The sequence below is a fragment of the Natator depressus genome, chromosome 7, assembly GCF_965152275.1.
Source record: "Natator depressus isolate rNatDep1 chromosome 7, rNatDep2.hap1, whole genome shotgun sequence".
NCBI classification, from domain to species: Eukaryota; Metazoa; Chordata; order Testudines; family Cheloniidae; genus Natator; species Natator depressus.
In genome coordinates, this window is record NC_134240.1 from 90,103,135 (window position 1) to 90,119,260 (window position 16,126).

At 41.8% G+C, this 16,126-nt stretch overlaps 1 protein-coding gene across 1 annotated transcript; it reads right to left on the reverse strand.

Moving 5' to 3' along the window:
* Positions 1–350: 350 nt before the first annotated feature.
* On the reverse strand, positions 351–15,531 carry ACTA2 (actin alpha 2, smooth muscle). Its single transcript, XM_074959030.1, has 9 exons — positions 15,431–15,531; positions 12,617–12,787; positions 10,105–10,233; positions 8,074–8,184; positions 6,594–6,678; positions 6,339–6,500; positions 5,891–6,082; positions 2,730–2,911; positions 351–591 (listed from the first exon to the last, which is right to left on the reverse strand). Exons 2-9 carry the CDS (start codon positions 12,743–12,745, stop codon positions 448–450), a joined length of 1,134 nt encoding a protein of 377 aa, XP_074815131.1. The 5' UTR covers positions 12,746–12,787; positions 15,431–15,531; the 3' UTR covers positions 351–447.
* Positions 15,532–16,126: the final 595 nt, after the last annotated feature.

Consider the following 16,126-nt stretch of genomic DNA (forward strand, 5'->3'; position numbering starts at 1 on the left):
AAGAATGGGTCAGTCCCCCACAAAGCCTGTGTGTATCAATCAATAATACTAACAGCTACAGTGTGGTGTGAGACCAGAAGCAGACTACAACTTGTTGTGATGACACCAAATCGATGGCTCTACTTGGCGCTACTCAGCACCTCTGAAAATCAGGTCTTCTCTTTAGGTGCCTAAATGTGAATAAGGCTGGGACAGGTACGTGAGTGTTTTCTGCTATTACCACTGTTGAATGAAGATGAAACCAGTTCAGAAGCCTTCCCGAGAGCACATACACCCTTTTGTAAAATAAAAGGTTACTAGATGCATATTTACTATTTATTCAAAAAATACATCATAACCAATTAGAGCCATTATTATGAAAGATTTTGGAATGAAATGATAAGAACGTATTTATTCCTGAATACATTGACAGCAATGTGCTGAAAAATACATATACAGATAAGCAGATTAAAAGCATTTGCGGTGAACAATGGATGGGCCAGCTTCATCATATTCCTGTTTGCTGATCCACATCTGCTGGAAGGTGGACAGGGAGGCAAGAATCGAGCCACCAATCCAGACGGAGTACTTACGCTCAGGAGGAGCAATGATCTGTTAAAGAACAATACCACCTTGTGTTATGGGGTAAACATGTTTGGTGACAAACCAACTTAACAATGATACTTGATGTTAATGGAACCCCTTTGGAAAAGCTGCAGTGGCATCGCTCACATTTCATTAGGCCACTCACGTGTGAGCTACGGTCCAACATTTCATAGTCAGGGGATAGTCTGAGCCAAGCTGAGACCGAGAATTTGAGCACCCTCGCAGTCAAAGCAGTACCAGTGACTGCAAGTGAAGCAGGGGAAGCTACAACCCTTGAAACATTTAAAGCCAAACTGGCTAATGGATTGGAAAATATATTAAGGGACAATCATGCAAGTGCAGAGGGATGGACCGTGGTTCTCACACTGTGGTTTGTGGAACCATTTCCTTCATGGCAGGGAGATTGTGATATTTCAAGAGCCGAGGGATTGTGGTGACAGGAAAGGAACTTTTTTTTAGCAAGTGATCAGCAGAAAGAAAAGCTTGGAAAATGCCTGGAGAAGGGGCAGGGGCACCAGAATGGGGGGAGGGGGAAAAAAGGATGCTATGGCCCCATCACTTTTTACCTGCCTTAAGGGCAAGAGACGGGTGGGGGAGGTAGCGGAGAGGAGTGAGCAGGAGCAGGGCCTCAGGGAAGAGAGAGTGGGGAAGGGACCCAGGGGAAATGGGGAGGAGTGGGGGCGGGGCCACAGTTGGGGCACCGGTGGCCCCACCCCACACTTCTAGAGCACTTCTGGCCCTCCTGAGTAGGGGCCTGATCAAATCCCAGGGAAAGCAATAGCTGTGTCTTTGAGTCTTTAGACTCCTGGCATCAATGGGAAACATGTTAACTTTGAGTAAAATTTTCAAAAGTCCCTGAGAGTGGGATTCACAAGGTCACTACAGCACCTAACTGTTAGGTGCCCTGCCACCATGGGAATTCACAACCCTGGCTTAGGCACCCAGGCTCCCTGCACAGTGCAGGGGGAGAGTTTGTCCCCTAACAAAGAGATTCATAGAATCCAGCAAGCGAAGAATGAACAGCCTAGGCTAGCCAGTGCAAAATGCTGGGGAACTGGGTGTTGCCTAAGTCCTGACCCTCAAAAGGGTTAGGTACCTAACTCCACACAGGAGTTCGGCACCTCCCTCCAATCAGGATTCTCAGCTTTGAATCCCCTCCTGGAGTCAGGTGCCTGAGCCAGGCCAGCCCTTTCTTCAGAAAAACAGAGGAGGATAAAAAGCTGGATAAAAACCTCCCTTCAATAGCCCTGTGGTTAGAGCACTCATGTAGGGTGTGGAAGGCTTGGATTTAAATCCCCTCTCTGTAGAGCAGGAGCTTGCACCCGGGTGAGTGCTCTATCTACTGGTTTATTGAGTATGCTGGGTAGGTCTCAATCCGTCCTGTGGAAGCTGCCCCACTTTGTATAAAATACTTAAATATCCACTGGACGAGAGAGCAAGATTGACTCGATAGTCTGGTGCTTAGGGCACTCACTGGGACGTGGGAGACCCCAGCTCCAGCCCCTGCTCCACTCAGTATAAAATCTTTAAATAGTCATTGGGATGTCTTCAACAGGCGAGACAGAGAGAGCCACTCCAGAACATCCCATTGCCCAGTGGTTAGGGCTCTCACCTGAGGGGTGGAAGACCTGGCTTCAAGTCCCTACTCTGCATCAGGCAAGAGAATTTGAACCTAGGTCTCCCACATCCCACAATCCCACATCCCGCAATAACCACCAGGTTATTGGGTTTAAAGGGCAGCTCCACATCCTCAGGCTGTGCTTTGGACAGAGCCCAATCTGGCATGTGACAGTCACTGGCCAGGCACATGGGGGAGTAAGCTCCTATACAGAAAGGGCTGAAGTAACTTGCTCCATGCCGGGATCAAGGGAGGAACTGGGATTCAGTCACAATTCATTCTCTGCTCTCCTTTTGAGGCAATGCAGTTACCTGCCACCCCTTACTCAGGGCAGATTATACAGTTACAGTTTAGCCCAGAGTAAGGTACAGCTCATCTTGAATCAGGGTGGCAAAACTGGCCTTTTGCTAGCAAGCAGGGTATGTATGGGTGATTACTTGAGAAAACATGCACATGAAAGAGTTGAACCCCACCGCCCCACACACACATTTTTGCAAAAATCTGCCTACAAATACTTGTGCTGTACCTTGATTTTCATCGTACTGGGAGCCAGAGCAGTGATTTCCTTCTGCATCCGGTCAGCAATCCCCGGGTACATCGTAGTACCACCAGACAGGACATTGTTTGCATAAAGGTCCTTTCTGATATCAATATCACACTTCATGATGCTGTTGTAAGTAGTTTCATGAATGCCAGCAGACTCCATGCCTGTGAAAAAATAGCAGAAGGTTTAGAATAAGCCATAAGTGAGTATGTAGTCTTCACACTGTTAAGTAAAATGAATAGAAGCTGCTGTTCAGAAGGCACCAGTCTCCAAGGCTTGTGCAGAGTCATTCGCTGCCGGCTAAACTACTTAGAATATGTCTATGCTACAGCGGTGCAGCTGTGGTGCCGCAGTGTAGACAACTCCCATGTCAGCAGAAGGGGTTTTCCCATTGATGTAGTTAATCCACCTTTCTGAGGTGGGAGCTAGGTTGACAGAAGAATTCTTCTGTCAAGCCAGCTGCATCTACAGTGGGGATTAGGTCAAGCTACCTAGGTCACACAGGGTGTGAACATTTTCACAGCCCTAAGTGATGTAGCTAGGCTGATCTAATTTTTAGGTGTAGACCAGGCCAGAAGTCAGCAGTTATTTGGGGCACAGATTGCTTGTGTAATTGTTTCAAACAAGAAACCAAAGGGTCTGGAATGAAAAAGGAGTAGAGTCGCCATTAGAATTTTCCTTCCAATTTCAAACGGATTATAAGAATTGCTTACAGCTTTACTGAAATCTTGGTTTTAGAAAAACTAATCAGCTCAGAGCTGGGCTAGCCTATGTATGTCCTAGGAACGTTAGGTGTGTAACACTATTATTGCTGGTTGGGAATCCTGCCCTCTCACAAGACCTAGAGGTGATTCCATTTGGTTTCGTGGCAGCCTATACTCAAGTCTGTTCATTAGCATGACATGGTGCTAACGCCTCTTTCCTAAGGCACAGGCACCAAATATACTCCGGTTTAGACAGCCAGTGTGCATAAGAATTAAAGTGTCATTTTCCTTTCATCTATTAGCACACTGAAAGTACAATAGAATCATAGAATAACAGGGTTGGAAGAAGGGACCTCAGGAGGTCATGTAGTCCAACCCCCTGCTCAAAGCAGGACCAATCCCCAACTAAATCATCCCAGCCAGGGCTTTGTCAAGCCTGACCTTAAAAATATCTAAGAAAGGAGATTCCACCACCTCCCTAGGTAACAGGTTCCAGTGTTTCACCACCCTCCTAGTGAAAAAGTTTTTCCTAATATCCACCAATAGTGACACTTCCTAGTTAAAGAACACCTCTGGGAGGAAATACAGCCTTCCTTGGCTATTTTTTAAATATATGGTTATATTACTTTGCTGTTTCTGTTCCCTGATGGGATGAGTAATTCTTAGCACCAGGTTTCCTGTGTGAATCTTCGTATTTACAAATTCAATACTCACCTTCCAAGAGTATTCTCCAATTTTCCTTAAAATCTGCTCTGTGCGTGAATCTCTTGCCAATAAACTAATTGTCCTCTGGTAGTTATGGAAAGCAAACGCAAAAGGGGGCAAATCCAATCAAAGCAAATTATGATCATTCAATATTTATATTACGGTAGCATCTAGAGGCCATGATAAGGATCAGGACCCATTGTGCAAGGTGCTGTAAAAATAGGTGTGAGAAGATCCCTGCCCCTTAGAGTTTACAATCTATGATGAGCGGCATAAAAAGAATATGGAGATGTAATAATTTTCTGGTCAATGAGGGGAAGTTGTTGTATATTGGGTTATAAGACTTTCCTGTATGAATGTACTGATCTACTTTAATAGGGGACTGTGAGAAAAAGAAGCAGGGAAGCAACACAATATACGCAACTTACCATTTCCTAGCAAACACTTAGAGGGAAATTACAATACAATGGCCTACCTCCTGTCTCCAACCCAAAGTTACACACCAATTTTGCCAATATGGGGGAACATACATATCAAAGCTCTATAAACAATTAAATAGCTTCCTCTCTGGGAAGGAGGGGAATCAAAAGAATGAACCGCTTTTAAATGGATTCTCCTCGAAGCAGAGGGGAGTGACATTCTTTTGTGAGTTAAGGGAACAGACTATGTCATCCAGACCCTTTGGGCCTTAGGGGTCTATAGGAAGCTAAGACCAGGATCCCCGTGTGGAATATGGATAGATACCTGGTAAGCAAGACATTCATCAACTCTGACTATTGCTGACAGACCTAATTTCTCTTAAATGGTTTTGTTCTAAATAAATACTACTTTGCTCTAAGGAGGCTGCTTGGTTACTGGGTACCACTGTCATTGCTCCTGGAGAGAACAGACTAGCAGGTGCTGAACATAAGTCACATCTGCTGAGGTAATCACAGCTGATCACTGGGGAGCACAGCCCAGGGCCTGTTCTGAGAGTGGAAGAATCACGTGGTTCCACCCCAAGAGAGATTTAAACCTGAGACCTGAGCAGAGGGCATTTGGAGAGACCAGGAAGGGTCAGAAGAGCAGGTATTCACAGCTTCCATTTAATGGTCCAAGGATACAAATGGAAAACAGAAGTGAATTTTGAATTTCCAGTGGTATCTATGATTTACAGGAAGTGCACAGAGTCCCAGGGAAGCAATGATCAACGAACAATGATCCTGACAAAGCAGAAATAAAATCTTCGGACCAAGTTCTGAGCTGCTGTGGTGGGTAGGACCCTAGGGGTAGTTCACCCACTTAAGGCAGATCTGAATTAGACCCTTCAACGTTTTTTTTTAAGCATTACATTTGGCTCCTTAACATTCATCAGCTTTGACATTGTCTACTAATGAGCTGGGGAGTGACTTGTTGGTCCAAGGCTATTAAAGCACAGTAGCTGACTGTACAATACATGAAACGATGCTGATCTCTATCTAGGAGAACAGGAATGAGTAGTTTTTGTTTTTATTTTGAAAGTGTATATTACTTAGCTGATGAACTGTGACTTGACATTAAACTCCTTTACATGAATGGTGCTGTTATAATATAGACCCACATTAACTGAAAATATATACTAGAACATATGCATCTATAGGCACCGTATGCTGTAGTCTACGTAAACGAACGTGGAGCAGGGTGTGGTTAGGAATTAAGGCGCACAGGGATGAGCTATTAACATAATTTATCAAAAGAAGAAATCAATTAACTTACCAATGAAGGAAGGTTGGAATAGGGTCTCAGGGCAGCGGAAACGCTCATTACCTATGGTGATCACCTGCCCATCAGGCAGTTCATAGCTCTTCTCCAGAGAGGAGGAAGAAGCAGCAGTGGCCATCTCATTTTCAAAGTCCAGGGCCACATAACACAACTTCTCCTTGATGTCACGGACAATTTCACGTTCAGCTGTTGGCAGGACTCAGACTTTAGAGTGGGAGTTAAAGATTCATGCATTTTAACAGATTGTCCATCACTTTACCCCACCAGCTCTTCCAAACAACTTGTGAAAATAAATTCTCTCTTAGTAATGCTGGGTGGGTATTTTATATTCTGCTCAATTTCTTTATGCTTCTGCTGCAGCTCTAAGAACAACCACTGATCTTTTAAGGCTATCAGGAATTTTACACATTAAGCAAATCTTCTAATTTACTATTGTCCTTACCAGTAGTCACAAAGGAATAGCCACGTTCAGTGAGAATTTTCATGAGGTAGTCGGTTAAGTCTCGGCCAGCCAGGTCCAGACGCATGATGGCATGGGGCAGGGCATAGCCTTCATAGATTGGCACATTGTGAGTAACACCATCACCAGAGTCTAGTACAATCCCTTTGAGAAAGCAGTACAGATGTCAGTTGACCTCAGATTCCCATTTTTTTAAACTTCACATTTTCCCTTCCCAAAGATCCCAAAGTCACATACCTGTGGTACGTCCAGAAGCATAGAGGGACAGAACAGCCTGAATAGCTACATACATGGCTGGTACATTGAAGGTCTCAAACATTATCTGAAATGTAACAATAGCAAATCATTGTAGCTATAATCATTTTTTAAAATTACAAACAATAAGTAACTCATTAGAGAGAGGAAAAGGGGGGGTTAGTACAGATTATTGGCAAGCAGTGGAAGGGAGAAAATCAAGGGGTATTCTGTCTAAATTCTATATATGTAGGCTAGGCACCAACTATTCTGGATTTGTTCACGTGTGCATTTTCTCTCTCACACACACAGACACACACACAGCATCACTTATAGTATTTTGTTTTCATCAAATAGCTGAGATCAGAATTTTGAGTGGAAAAAAAACCCACTACTCTTTTTTAAAATAGCTTTTCATTTAAAAAAAAAAAAAGGATTTAAACGCTGAAATGTGGCAGCTTGTATAGGCTGGTTCAATGACCTAATAAAAAAAGTTTAAACTGCAGAAACATGGTAAATTTGACAACTAGGCAGACAAGGTGGGTGAGGCAATGTCTTTTATTGGACCAACTTCTGTTGGTGAAAGAGACAAGCTTTTGAAAGCGTTTGAAAAGCTTGCCTCTTGCACCAACAGAAGTTGGTCCAACAAAAGACATTGCCTCACCCACCTTGTCTCTCTAATATCCTGGGACCAACACTGTTTCAACAATAGTACAAACAACAATTTGACAACTAGCACCCCTGCCCTCCCTTCCATAACTATTTTATTATCATGAATATCAGTGACATATGATGTACAATTGTTGTGAGTCTAACTGTAATGATCATATAAAAATGATACAGAATCCACAGAGATGGAAATGATTTCAGAGGAAGCTTCTCAATGCCATTACAGTGTCAGAAAGGGGTTTGGGTCCTGGTCCTTTCACCATATTATAGCTTTTGAAAAATATGGTTAGGAAATCTAACTTAACCAGGGCAAAGGATAGAAATTCAGAGCTCTGGCTGCTACTTTATATTCAACCCTAACTACAGTTTCTAAATTTGTACCACCTGTGGTACATATTAACCCAAAAGTGACTAGGTTTTACTGGCATTTTAACACAGCAGACAATGAGTACAGTAATACATTCACTCTGAATGCTCTTTCTCCTATGAGGAAAGGAGTACTTGTGGCACCTTAGAGACTAAGGTGCCACAAGTACTCCTTTTCTTTTTGCGCATACAGACTAACACGGCTGCTACTCTTTCTCCTATGAGGTTAAACATTATTTCATTAAATTTAATTGACTTACTGGGGAGCTTTGATATGGGTGATCTCTGTTCATGTGATTCTCTAGGTATGAAAATTTATCCTTTGTTGCTTGTCTCTTAATTTACCTGGCACCCCCATCTGTCATTTGCTCTGCATAGAAGGGAAGGACTCTGGCCTTTCTAAATAGCTAGTAATGACCATACTATATTCAGATACTGATATGCTTACCTGGGTCATTTTCTCTCGGTTGGCTTTTGGATTCAATGGAGCCTCAGTAAGCAGAGTAGGGTGCTCTTCAGGGGCAACACGCAGCTCATTGTAGAAAGAATGATGCCAGATCTGGAGACAATAAGAAAAGGCAAAATGAAGAAACATCAGCAACCATGAGTCCATAAGCATAGCAGTTACTTCCAGCCACATACCATGCCCCGCAGCTACAAGTGCTTCTAGCACCAGAAATTGGCCAACAATATCTGACATGCAGTTATCCCGGATGGACATGCCTGAATTCATAGTGAAAAGCTAAGTGATCAGCACCTGCAACCTACTTCAGGTTTTACCACTAATAAGGTTTTGCTTATTGAAAATCAGTTTGGGGACTCCTAAGTTAACACAAAATAAATGCATTGAGGTTCAAAAAGCAGATAAAGACCTTTATGTTGTTTTTGGTTTGGAGAAAAATGTACAGTGAAACAGCATCCACTGAAATAACTTGGATCACAGTTTGGTTTGGATTAATTATTTTTTTTCACACTAGCCATCTGTCCATTTAGAGAAGTGAAGAAAACCTCTCACTCCAGATGGAAAGGGAAAAGGTCCATGAAAATAGATTTACATAAGCAATGTAGAGACTGCAGTGTGACTCTTTGTAGGTGGAATGAATTATAATAAAAGTGGCATCCATACAGGCAATGATCAGTTTTTGTGTTTACGCACTGTTCTTTGCTACAATAATTTTGTGACTCTTTCTAATGAGCAACATCAGTAAAATCGGACACACCTTAGGATCCAATGAATTTGGCCCTTCAGACCTGGGGCAGACTCCTCAAAAGTTCTATCAGCAAATAAATCCAGTTTCCCAATATTCCTCAATGTGTCTTTGGTGTTGGCCTCTATCTATAACACCTGCATGGCTTTGTAATAGTGTTCAGTAGATAACAGGACTACTGAAAACTGTTTCCTAGATGGAAAAGACTAGATTTCATGGGTGGATATGTCCTATGCTTGTCTGTAGAATTTCTCCGAGGTCAGTTGTTTCCTTGGAATTCATAACTAGCTCCACAAGCAATTTGCTTTTATTCCAAACAGATTCAGTTAACAGGATTTAAAAAAAAAAAAAATCCTGTTATCTATTGCCTTCCCACTATTAACTCTCATTCTTCCCCAACACAAAATCTTGGGCCAAGTCAGCTACAGTGAGGGAGTTAGCATTCTGATGAACAGTAACATCTTGTATATTGTTTCTTTGTATTGAATTTTATATATATATATAATTTTATATATATAATTATATATATATATATATAATTGTTTCCAAAGCATTGGTGGTCACAGATCAGTTTGCACTTTGGGCCTTTGGATTGGGGAAGTGTCACTATCTTGCTAAAGCGCTGATCCTTCTGCTGTTAAAGCCAATAGGAACACTTCTGTCTAGGCCTGAGCACTTTTGTGATGCGTTGTACTGCTTGCACGGTTCCGAACTGCTCTAGTTCTGTAGAACTACTTTAAATAGCTACATCATCAGCATCTTATAGATAAGTTTCAACAGTCTGTGGCAACAGACCTGGCTCTAGAGGCACTAAGTCTTGGATTTGAATGGTGGCTCTGCAATTGACTCATTAGGGTCCCAGTCCTGCTAAGCATATGCATAACATTGCTCGCATGAGTAGTCCCACTGACTTCAAAGTCATGGGTGAGTTTAAATGCTTTGCAGGATCGGGACACATGTGGCCTTACTCAGGTCAACCTCTCTGATTCAGCTTCCCCATCTACAAAATGGATATAATATTCACATACCTTACAATAACTAGCCAGGTGTACACGTCACCTTGGAGAGTAAAATAATAACTAACACTCATTAGCTCTGGGGTGCTGAATATATGTTAATTATTACTAGATCAGCTCCAATATTCAAAAATAAAATACAATACTACTGGATAGCATGACACTTCAACCTTCAAATTACTTTGTAATCTTTTGCTATTGCACCCAAGTAATTATGTCTAACTGGTGACTTATGTAAACAAAATGTTTAAATACCTTCTCCATGTCGTCCCAGTTTGTGATGATGCCATGTTCTATGGGGTATTTCAAAGTCAGGATACCTCTCTTGCTTTGAGCTTCATCCCCTACGTAGCTGTCTTTTTGACCCATACCCACCATCACGCCCTAATAAATTACATAAAGAATGTGACTATCTCAGTGAGAGGTGCTAAGAAGCAATCAGAACACTAACTGTGAAATAAACATATGCAATTTTACACACTGGTAGCAAGTTCACAAAACATTCATTGACTACTAATCTTGGGAGTATTACTTTTATCTTTAATGCAAAAATTACATCGTTCGTTTACTTACAATATTATAAAGCTCTGGAGTTCATGTTCTTATTATAATTAAGTATGTAGAGTAAGCAACACAAGCCTAAATATAAAAATCACCAATACAATGTAGAGAAATTAAAGATGGATTTTTAAATAATAATTTGATCCCTAAGTAGTAGTCATGGAAGAAACTATCACTCAACCAAATACATCTCTGGAGAGAAAAAACTCTACATAGTGCCATTTAGTGGTAAATAATGAACACTACATTTTTCAAATTTACCCAAGGGCTATATTTGGCTGTATTTTCCAGAGTGGAAGAACAGCTACCGTTAGCTATTAAAAATGTTGGCAATTTTGAAAATGTAAATACAGTTGGCTGCTTTTACTGTATTGTGTTCTTGTCAGAGCATGATAATTACATACTCCAACCCTTTTGCTTCTCAGACTGATCCATCTTGGAGACTGATTACTTTGATCTTGTGATTTTGTGATGTCTGTAGCTCCGTGAGACAGCCTGAGAGCTGATCCAGGATGTGGATGATTCTGCATGCAATTGCATGCAAGCACTTATTTTCATTATGACTAATCTGTTTTTGAACAATGAATATAATCAGTACACTGGCTACTGAAAATGACATTTGAATTACTATTTATTATTTGCAGTATGCTAGTGCCCAGAGGTCTCAAGCAGGATCTGGGCCCTGTTGTGGTAAGTAGAGGTATATTGGGTCCCTTTCACAAAGAGCTTAAAATGCCATACGCTGTTTGCATGATCGCTATGCAGCCTCGATTTAAAAGCAAAAAGAAAATAGAAAAAACGAATCATCTGTAAACTTGCCCCAAAGGTGGGGGAGCCTCTGATGGCACAGCAGCATCCTCTTGCTCATGCTGTGGAAGTCTCAGGCACTTAGCTTCGGAGCTTCTCACCCATCCTCTCCATGATACAAAACACTTAAACCATTGCAAGGTACCCGACAGTCCATGCAATGAATTGTCCAGTATAATAAGCATAAAATGATTCAAAACAGGTAGTAGCTGCCAGTTTGTTTTACTCTAACTAATCTGCCTCAGACACAGAACAGATGGAATTCAAATGCCATGCTGTTAGCTTCTTTCATAGTTCCAAAAGGAGACCAGGAAGAGTGTGAACACGTTCAGCTACATGGTCAGATCATGAGCTACGTTAGGGTAGCTTTACTCTCCTTACAGTGTTACTGTACTAGAATCTGATCCAAAGCCTCCTGAAATCAATGGGAACCTTGCGATTGTCTTCAGTGGGCTGAGGATTAGGTGCCTAGTCCTAAATTACCCTAAAACTAATTTACCCAGCCACTGGAGGATTCCCATTGCACAGGGATCCTAGATTGGAGCAGAGCCCCCCAAGCTGATCCTGAAGCCCCCAGTCCCAGCAGCCAGCCCAGCAAGGTGTGATCTAGGTGCCTCAATACCACAGTAGCTGCCTGCAGCTTGCTCTAGCTTGTGCTGCTAAGGATGTGGCTCATAAGCTGTGTAAATTCTATAGCATTCAGATGAAAAATGCCTTAGCACACATGATACAGCCTGTTCTATGTTATGTTGTAAAATACTTATCTGGGAACTAACCACCCCTTTCCTCCACCCTCCAAGCTTATGAAATTCTTTCTGGCAAGTAAATAAAGCAGAACAAGGTTCCTAGGAAAGCTGGGTGAAAAAAATCAGAAGTTTTTAAATTTCAATGAAAAAAACTGGCAACATTTTTTGGTCATTTTGTTTTAACTCCACTCCCAGCCCATGTTTTCAACCAGCTTTTAGAGTGGTCAACATTTGTACACACATCTAATTTTTTTCTGGAAAGCAGAGAAGATGGTGGGCCCAGTGACAGGGTGATCCAGAGCCAAGGGAAAAAGGAAGGGATATTGAAAACTTTCAGGAAAAGGACTTCTCCCACCAGACAACAGATCAGAGATAACTCAGACATGTACACCTGCAGGGCCTGCCTGGTCTTATTGTATCTGGAAATATCATGCAAATTAATGACTTGCAGCTACAGCACCTGGCTCTGTGGTCTCATCAGATCTCAAACTAAGCAGGACTTGGGTTGGCAAGTACTTTCAGGGAAGAACTGGGTACTCGAGGAAATGGTGTTGATATTTAAGGAGGTGAGTCACTACTATCTCTAATACATTCTGTTTACCCCCCTCCACCCCACCATTTGGGTGTTCAGAATAATTGAACTGATAATTCACCTGGTGCCTGGGACGACCCACAATGGAAGGAAAAACTGCTCTTGGAGCATCATCCCCAGCAAAGCCAGCCTTACAAAGTCCTGATCCATTGTCACAAACCAGGGCAGTGCTGTCCTCTTCCTCGCACATCTTCTACGTCAACGTCCTCAGGCCTTTCAGACAAAACCAGCCCTACAAAAATAACACACAGACAATGGAACAATTCTGCAGGCAAAATGCAGGGGCTGCTGCATGAAGTGGACCTGCCATGGTCAGGATAAGCATGACATCCAGTAGGAACAAGAACATTATTAACAGACAGTGTAGGGATTCAAAAGAGAGTGTTAATCTCAGAGTGCATAATCTCAGAGCCTCATATTCCACCTGCCCTGCAGAAAGGGGAGGTGTTTAAAACAAAAACAAAACAACTCACAGGAATTCAATGTTATTCAATGGAATTCCCCCTGAAGGACAGGAAGTCTGATCTTTGGAGAGATGGAGTTTTAATGGCTTGAGGATGGTACATACATGTATATTTTAGTGTATACATTCAGTGCTGGACTGACAGCTCTAGAAATAAAAGGTACAGTGCAGGAAGGGGCAGTGCAAGTTTCCCAGTGCTGCCCATCACCAGGCCAAACTCCTGCCCTAGATGAACACTTCTAAGGGTGAGAGGGTAGCTTGCCATGGGCTTCCTTGAGTTTGCCAACAATGTTGTCAGATGGGAACCATTATAATAGTGGCATTTTTGTTATGGACACTAGAAACTGCACTAAGATGAACACCTCATTTCAGACACACAATTGCTTGTTTGTTTAAAAAGAGACAGTGATTATGCTAATCAAACCCCTTTCCAAACAGTATTCTAGTGCTTCAGCAAAGATGTCCTCCCTTGAAATTAAAGCTGGAAATCATAGACAGCATCTTCATTTAAAACAGCCTCAAAACACATTGCAGCCTCATTCCAAAGTTGTCTAGAAGATCACTCTCTGCTACTATCCATGTTTATTTTGCCATGGTTCCCAGATGGACTAAATACCACTAAAATTAGTTCCTTTTCTAAAATGATGTTGTAAGGAAAGTGACACATAAAATGCTTTGAAGTATTTTGAATGAAATCAATGAGAAAAACAAGTACTGTGCAGAGCTGCAGAGACACATTTGTCAGCAGTTCATATTGTTAGGTAGAATCCTCTGAATAGCTCTGGACCCACTGTTTGGCTTCCAAAGGCCTATATGTGGAATTCAGTGTTTCAAAACTGTGTTGAGGGTTAAGTGAGACAGGGACAAGAAGAGACACAGTTGACTGCACACACTCATTAAGAAATTCTGAAACGGGGGGCTGGGGGGGGTTAGAAATGTAGGAGAGGGTGGGAGTCAGGTTGAAGTGATGCACTGCTGAGGTGAAGGGGAGTGCATGTTGGGTAGCCTAAACAGCAGAACAGACTAAAGAGTGAAAAATGGAAAATTCCCCCAAAATGCGATTTGTACTGCCACTGTGCAGAAACGGAATCCAGGAGACACTGCCCAGTTCAGCTACTGTATGCTGCAGAGATGCTGGCTGCCAGCAGAAAAGTTGATACATAAATGCTAACTTGAAATGTTCTAGGTTATATGTATTGGGGAAAAAAGGAGGCGTTTTACAGTTGTATACAATTATGCATTTCTTAGGGGCAAGAGCTATTTGTGTTTAAGCATTCACTTAATGGAGTACGACTTATCTACCATGCATGAACAGCCCAGTTTGGAACAAATCATTTCCTAATTAGGAAATAGACTCTCAAAAGTCTGCTTTTGGAACAGAGTTCGAGGTCAGGGGGTTTGCTCAAACCAAGGCAAACTAGTGCTGTGCCAAAAATCACTTGGGGGAAGGGAGAAGGAAGTGCTACATTTCTGAGCTTAGGGGACTCTAAATGAAAACCATATTTAGTAATAAAGCACCAAAGTTGAAGAAATCAAAGCTGAATGATTTCAGACAGGACTCTCTGCAGTCAAACACTGATTTACAGCTCAGGACTGCCATGGAGTGCAGCAGTAACATTCTATGGTAGCAATTAACACAACATTGTGGAATAAGGTAAACATGCACTATACATCTCAGGTGATTAAAACACGGATTTAGTAGTTAGCCTTCTTGCTGCTACATGCTTTCTGTTCAGAGAGAGAGAAAACTGATCCCAGAACCTCCCCGCACAAGACTGATAAAAGATTCCAAACGCATAAGAAACATTCTATCTGCAATCCATTTCTTATATAGAATGCTTGGCGTTTTACACAATGGGTAGTTTTCTGTGTAAATAGACATCATCATCATCATCTCATGCAAGCTACCAATATCACGATCTTTCACATATTTAGCACATTTAAAACCATGCTCCCAATAACCTTTTCTAACCCAGCATGCCAATGTTTAGTAAGTCTACAGCACTAAGACACATCTATGAGAAACCGTAAACTGAATCCCATCCTATAGCTAGATCCAATTGGCCAATTTAATCTATTGAATCCAAAGCAGATATGCCAGGGGTGAATTTGGCCCAGTGTGTTTAAATAGGAACACTCTCATAATTTCAATCATGTAAATATTTTAAATATACCTTTTAATATTATTTTACTGCTGATGTTACACGTGAAATGACTTGGTAGAACTACGCTTTTTCTAAGACTGTAAAATATCTTAAATATAAAGGCAATAAAATATAAAATGTTAATTTTAATATGAAATATAGGACAAGCTACGGAAGAATTATACATCCTCCTGAACAGTTTCTGCTTTTTCTTTGTTAGTAAAAGTCCTCCTGAAATCTGTCAAACTGTTGGTTCAGTGCCACTTACCCTAACAGTGCTTGGCTGGGGATAGCTGCTCTGGGACGGTACACTGTGAAGCTGAAAGCTGTTAGGTTATATAGCCCCTTGGCCTGTTCCCTCCCACTAGCTTCCCAAACAAGGAGCAGAGACAGACTTCACTCCATCTCTCAGTCTAGCAGAACCATATAGGGACCTCAGAACAAAAACCTCTGATCTGGGTGGCCATGGGTCTTTTCCACTGCATTCCACTGCACTACTCCTGAAACAGGAGGAGAATTCAGCTGTGTAAGATAAACACTGCAAAACTTCATGATAACTGCTAAAATGCACTGAGATACTGTACCAGTGACAGAGAGCCTCATCTGCAAAATACAAAATAGCATAAAAAGCTATGGAGTAGAGACAGCAGCCAGTTATAGAAAAGGGGTTTCTAGAGAATCCCTGCCTTCATGTTCACATTAGCTAAAGATTATTTGGCAAAAGCAATAAAAATGATTGTGGTAAACACACAAGTTGCTGAACTTTGTCACAAATGCTGTTGAAAGTGGCATATAAATAGATGACTCCAGTAGATCAATAGCATTAATGGGAATAGGAGTTCTGAAGGGCATTCTCATTTGACTCTCTGGGGCACATAGTTATGTAGGGCACAGTAGAAATGCTTTAATTCTGTACTGGTTGTAAAGTTGCACTGTAAGAACAATCCCATGGAGACAAACGTTG

Excerpts from the sequence above, each read along its gene's own strand:
- ACTA2 (XM_074959030.1), bottom strand. The coding sequence starts at position 12,745 with ATGTGCGAGGAAGAGGACAGCACTGCCCTGGTTTGTGACAATGGATCA. Across the intron at positions 10,234-12,616 it reads TGGGTCGTCCCAGGCACCAG|GGCGTGATGGTGGGTATGGG; the intron begins GTGAATTATCAG and ends GTAATTTATTAG. Across the intron at positions 592-2,729 it reads CCAGTACGATGAAAATCAAG|ATCATTGCTCCTCCTGAGCG; the intron begins GTACAGCACAAG and ends GTTCTTTAACAG.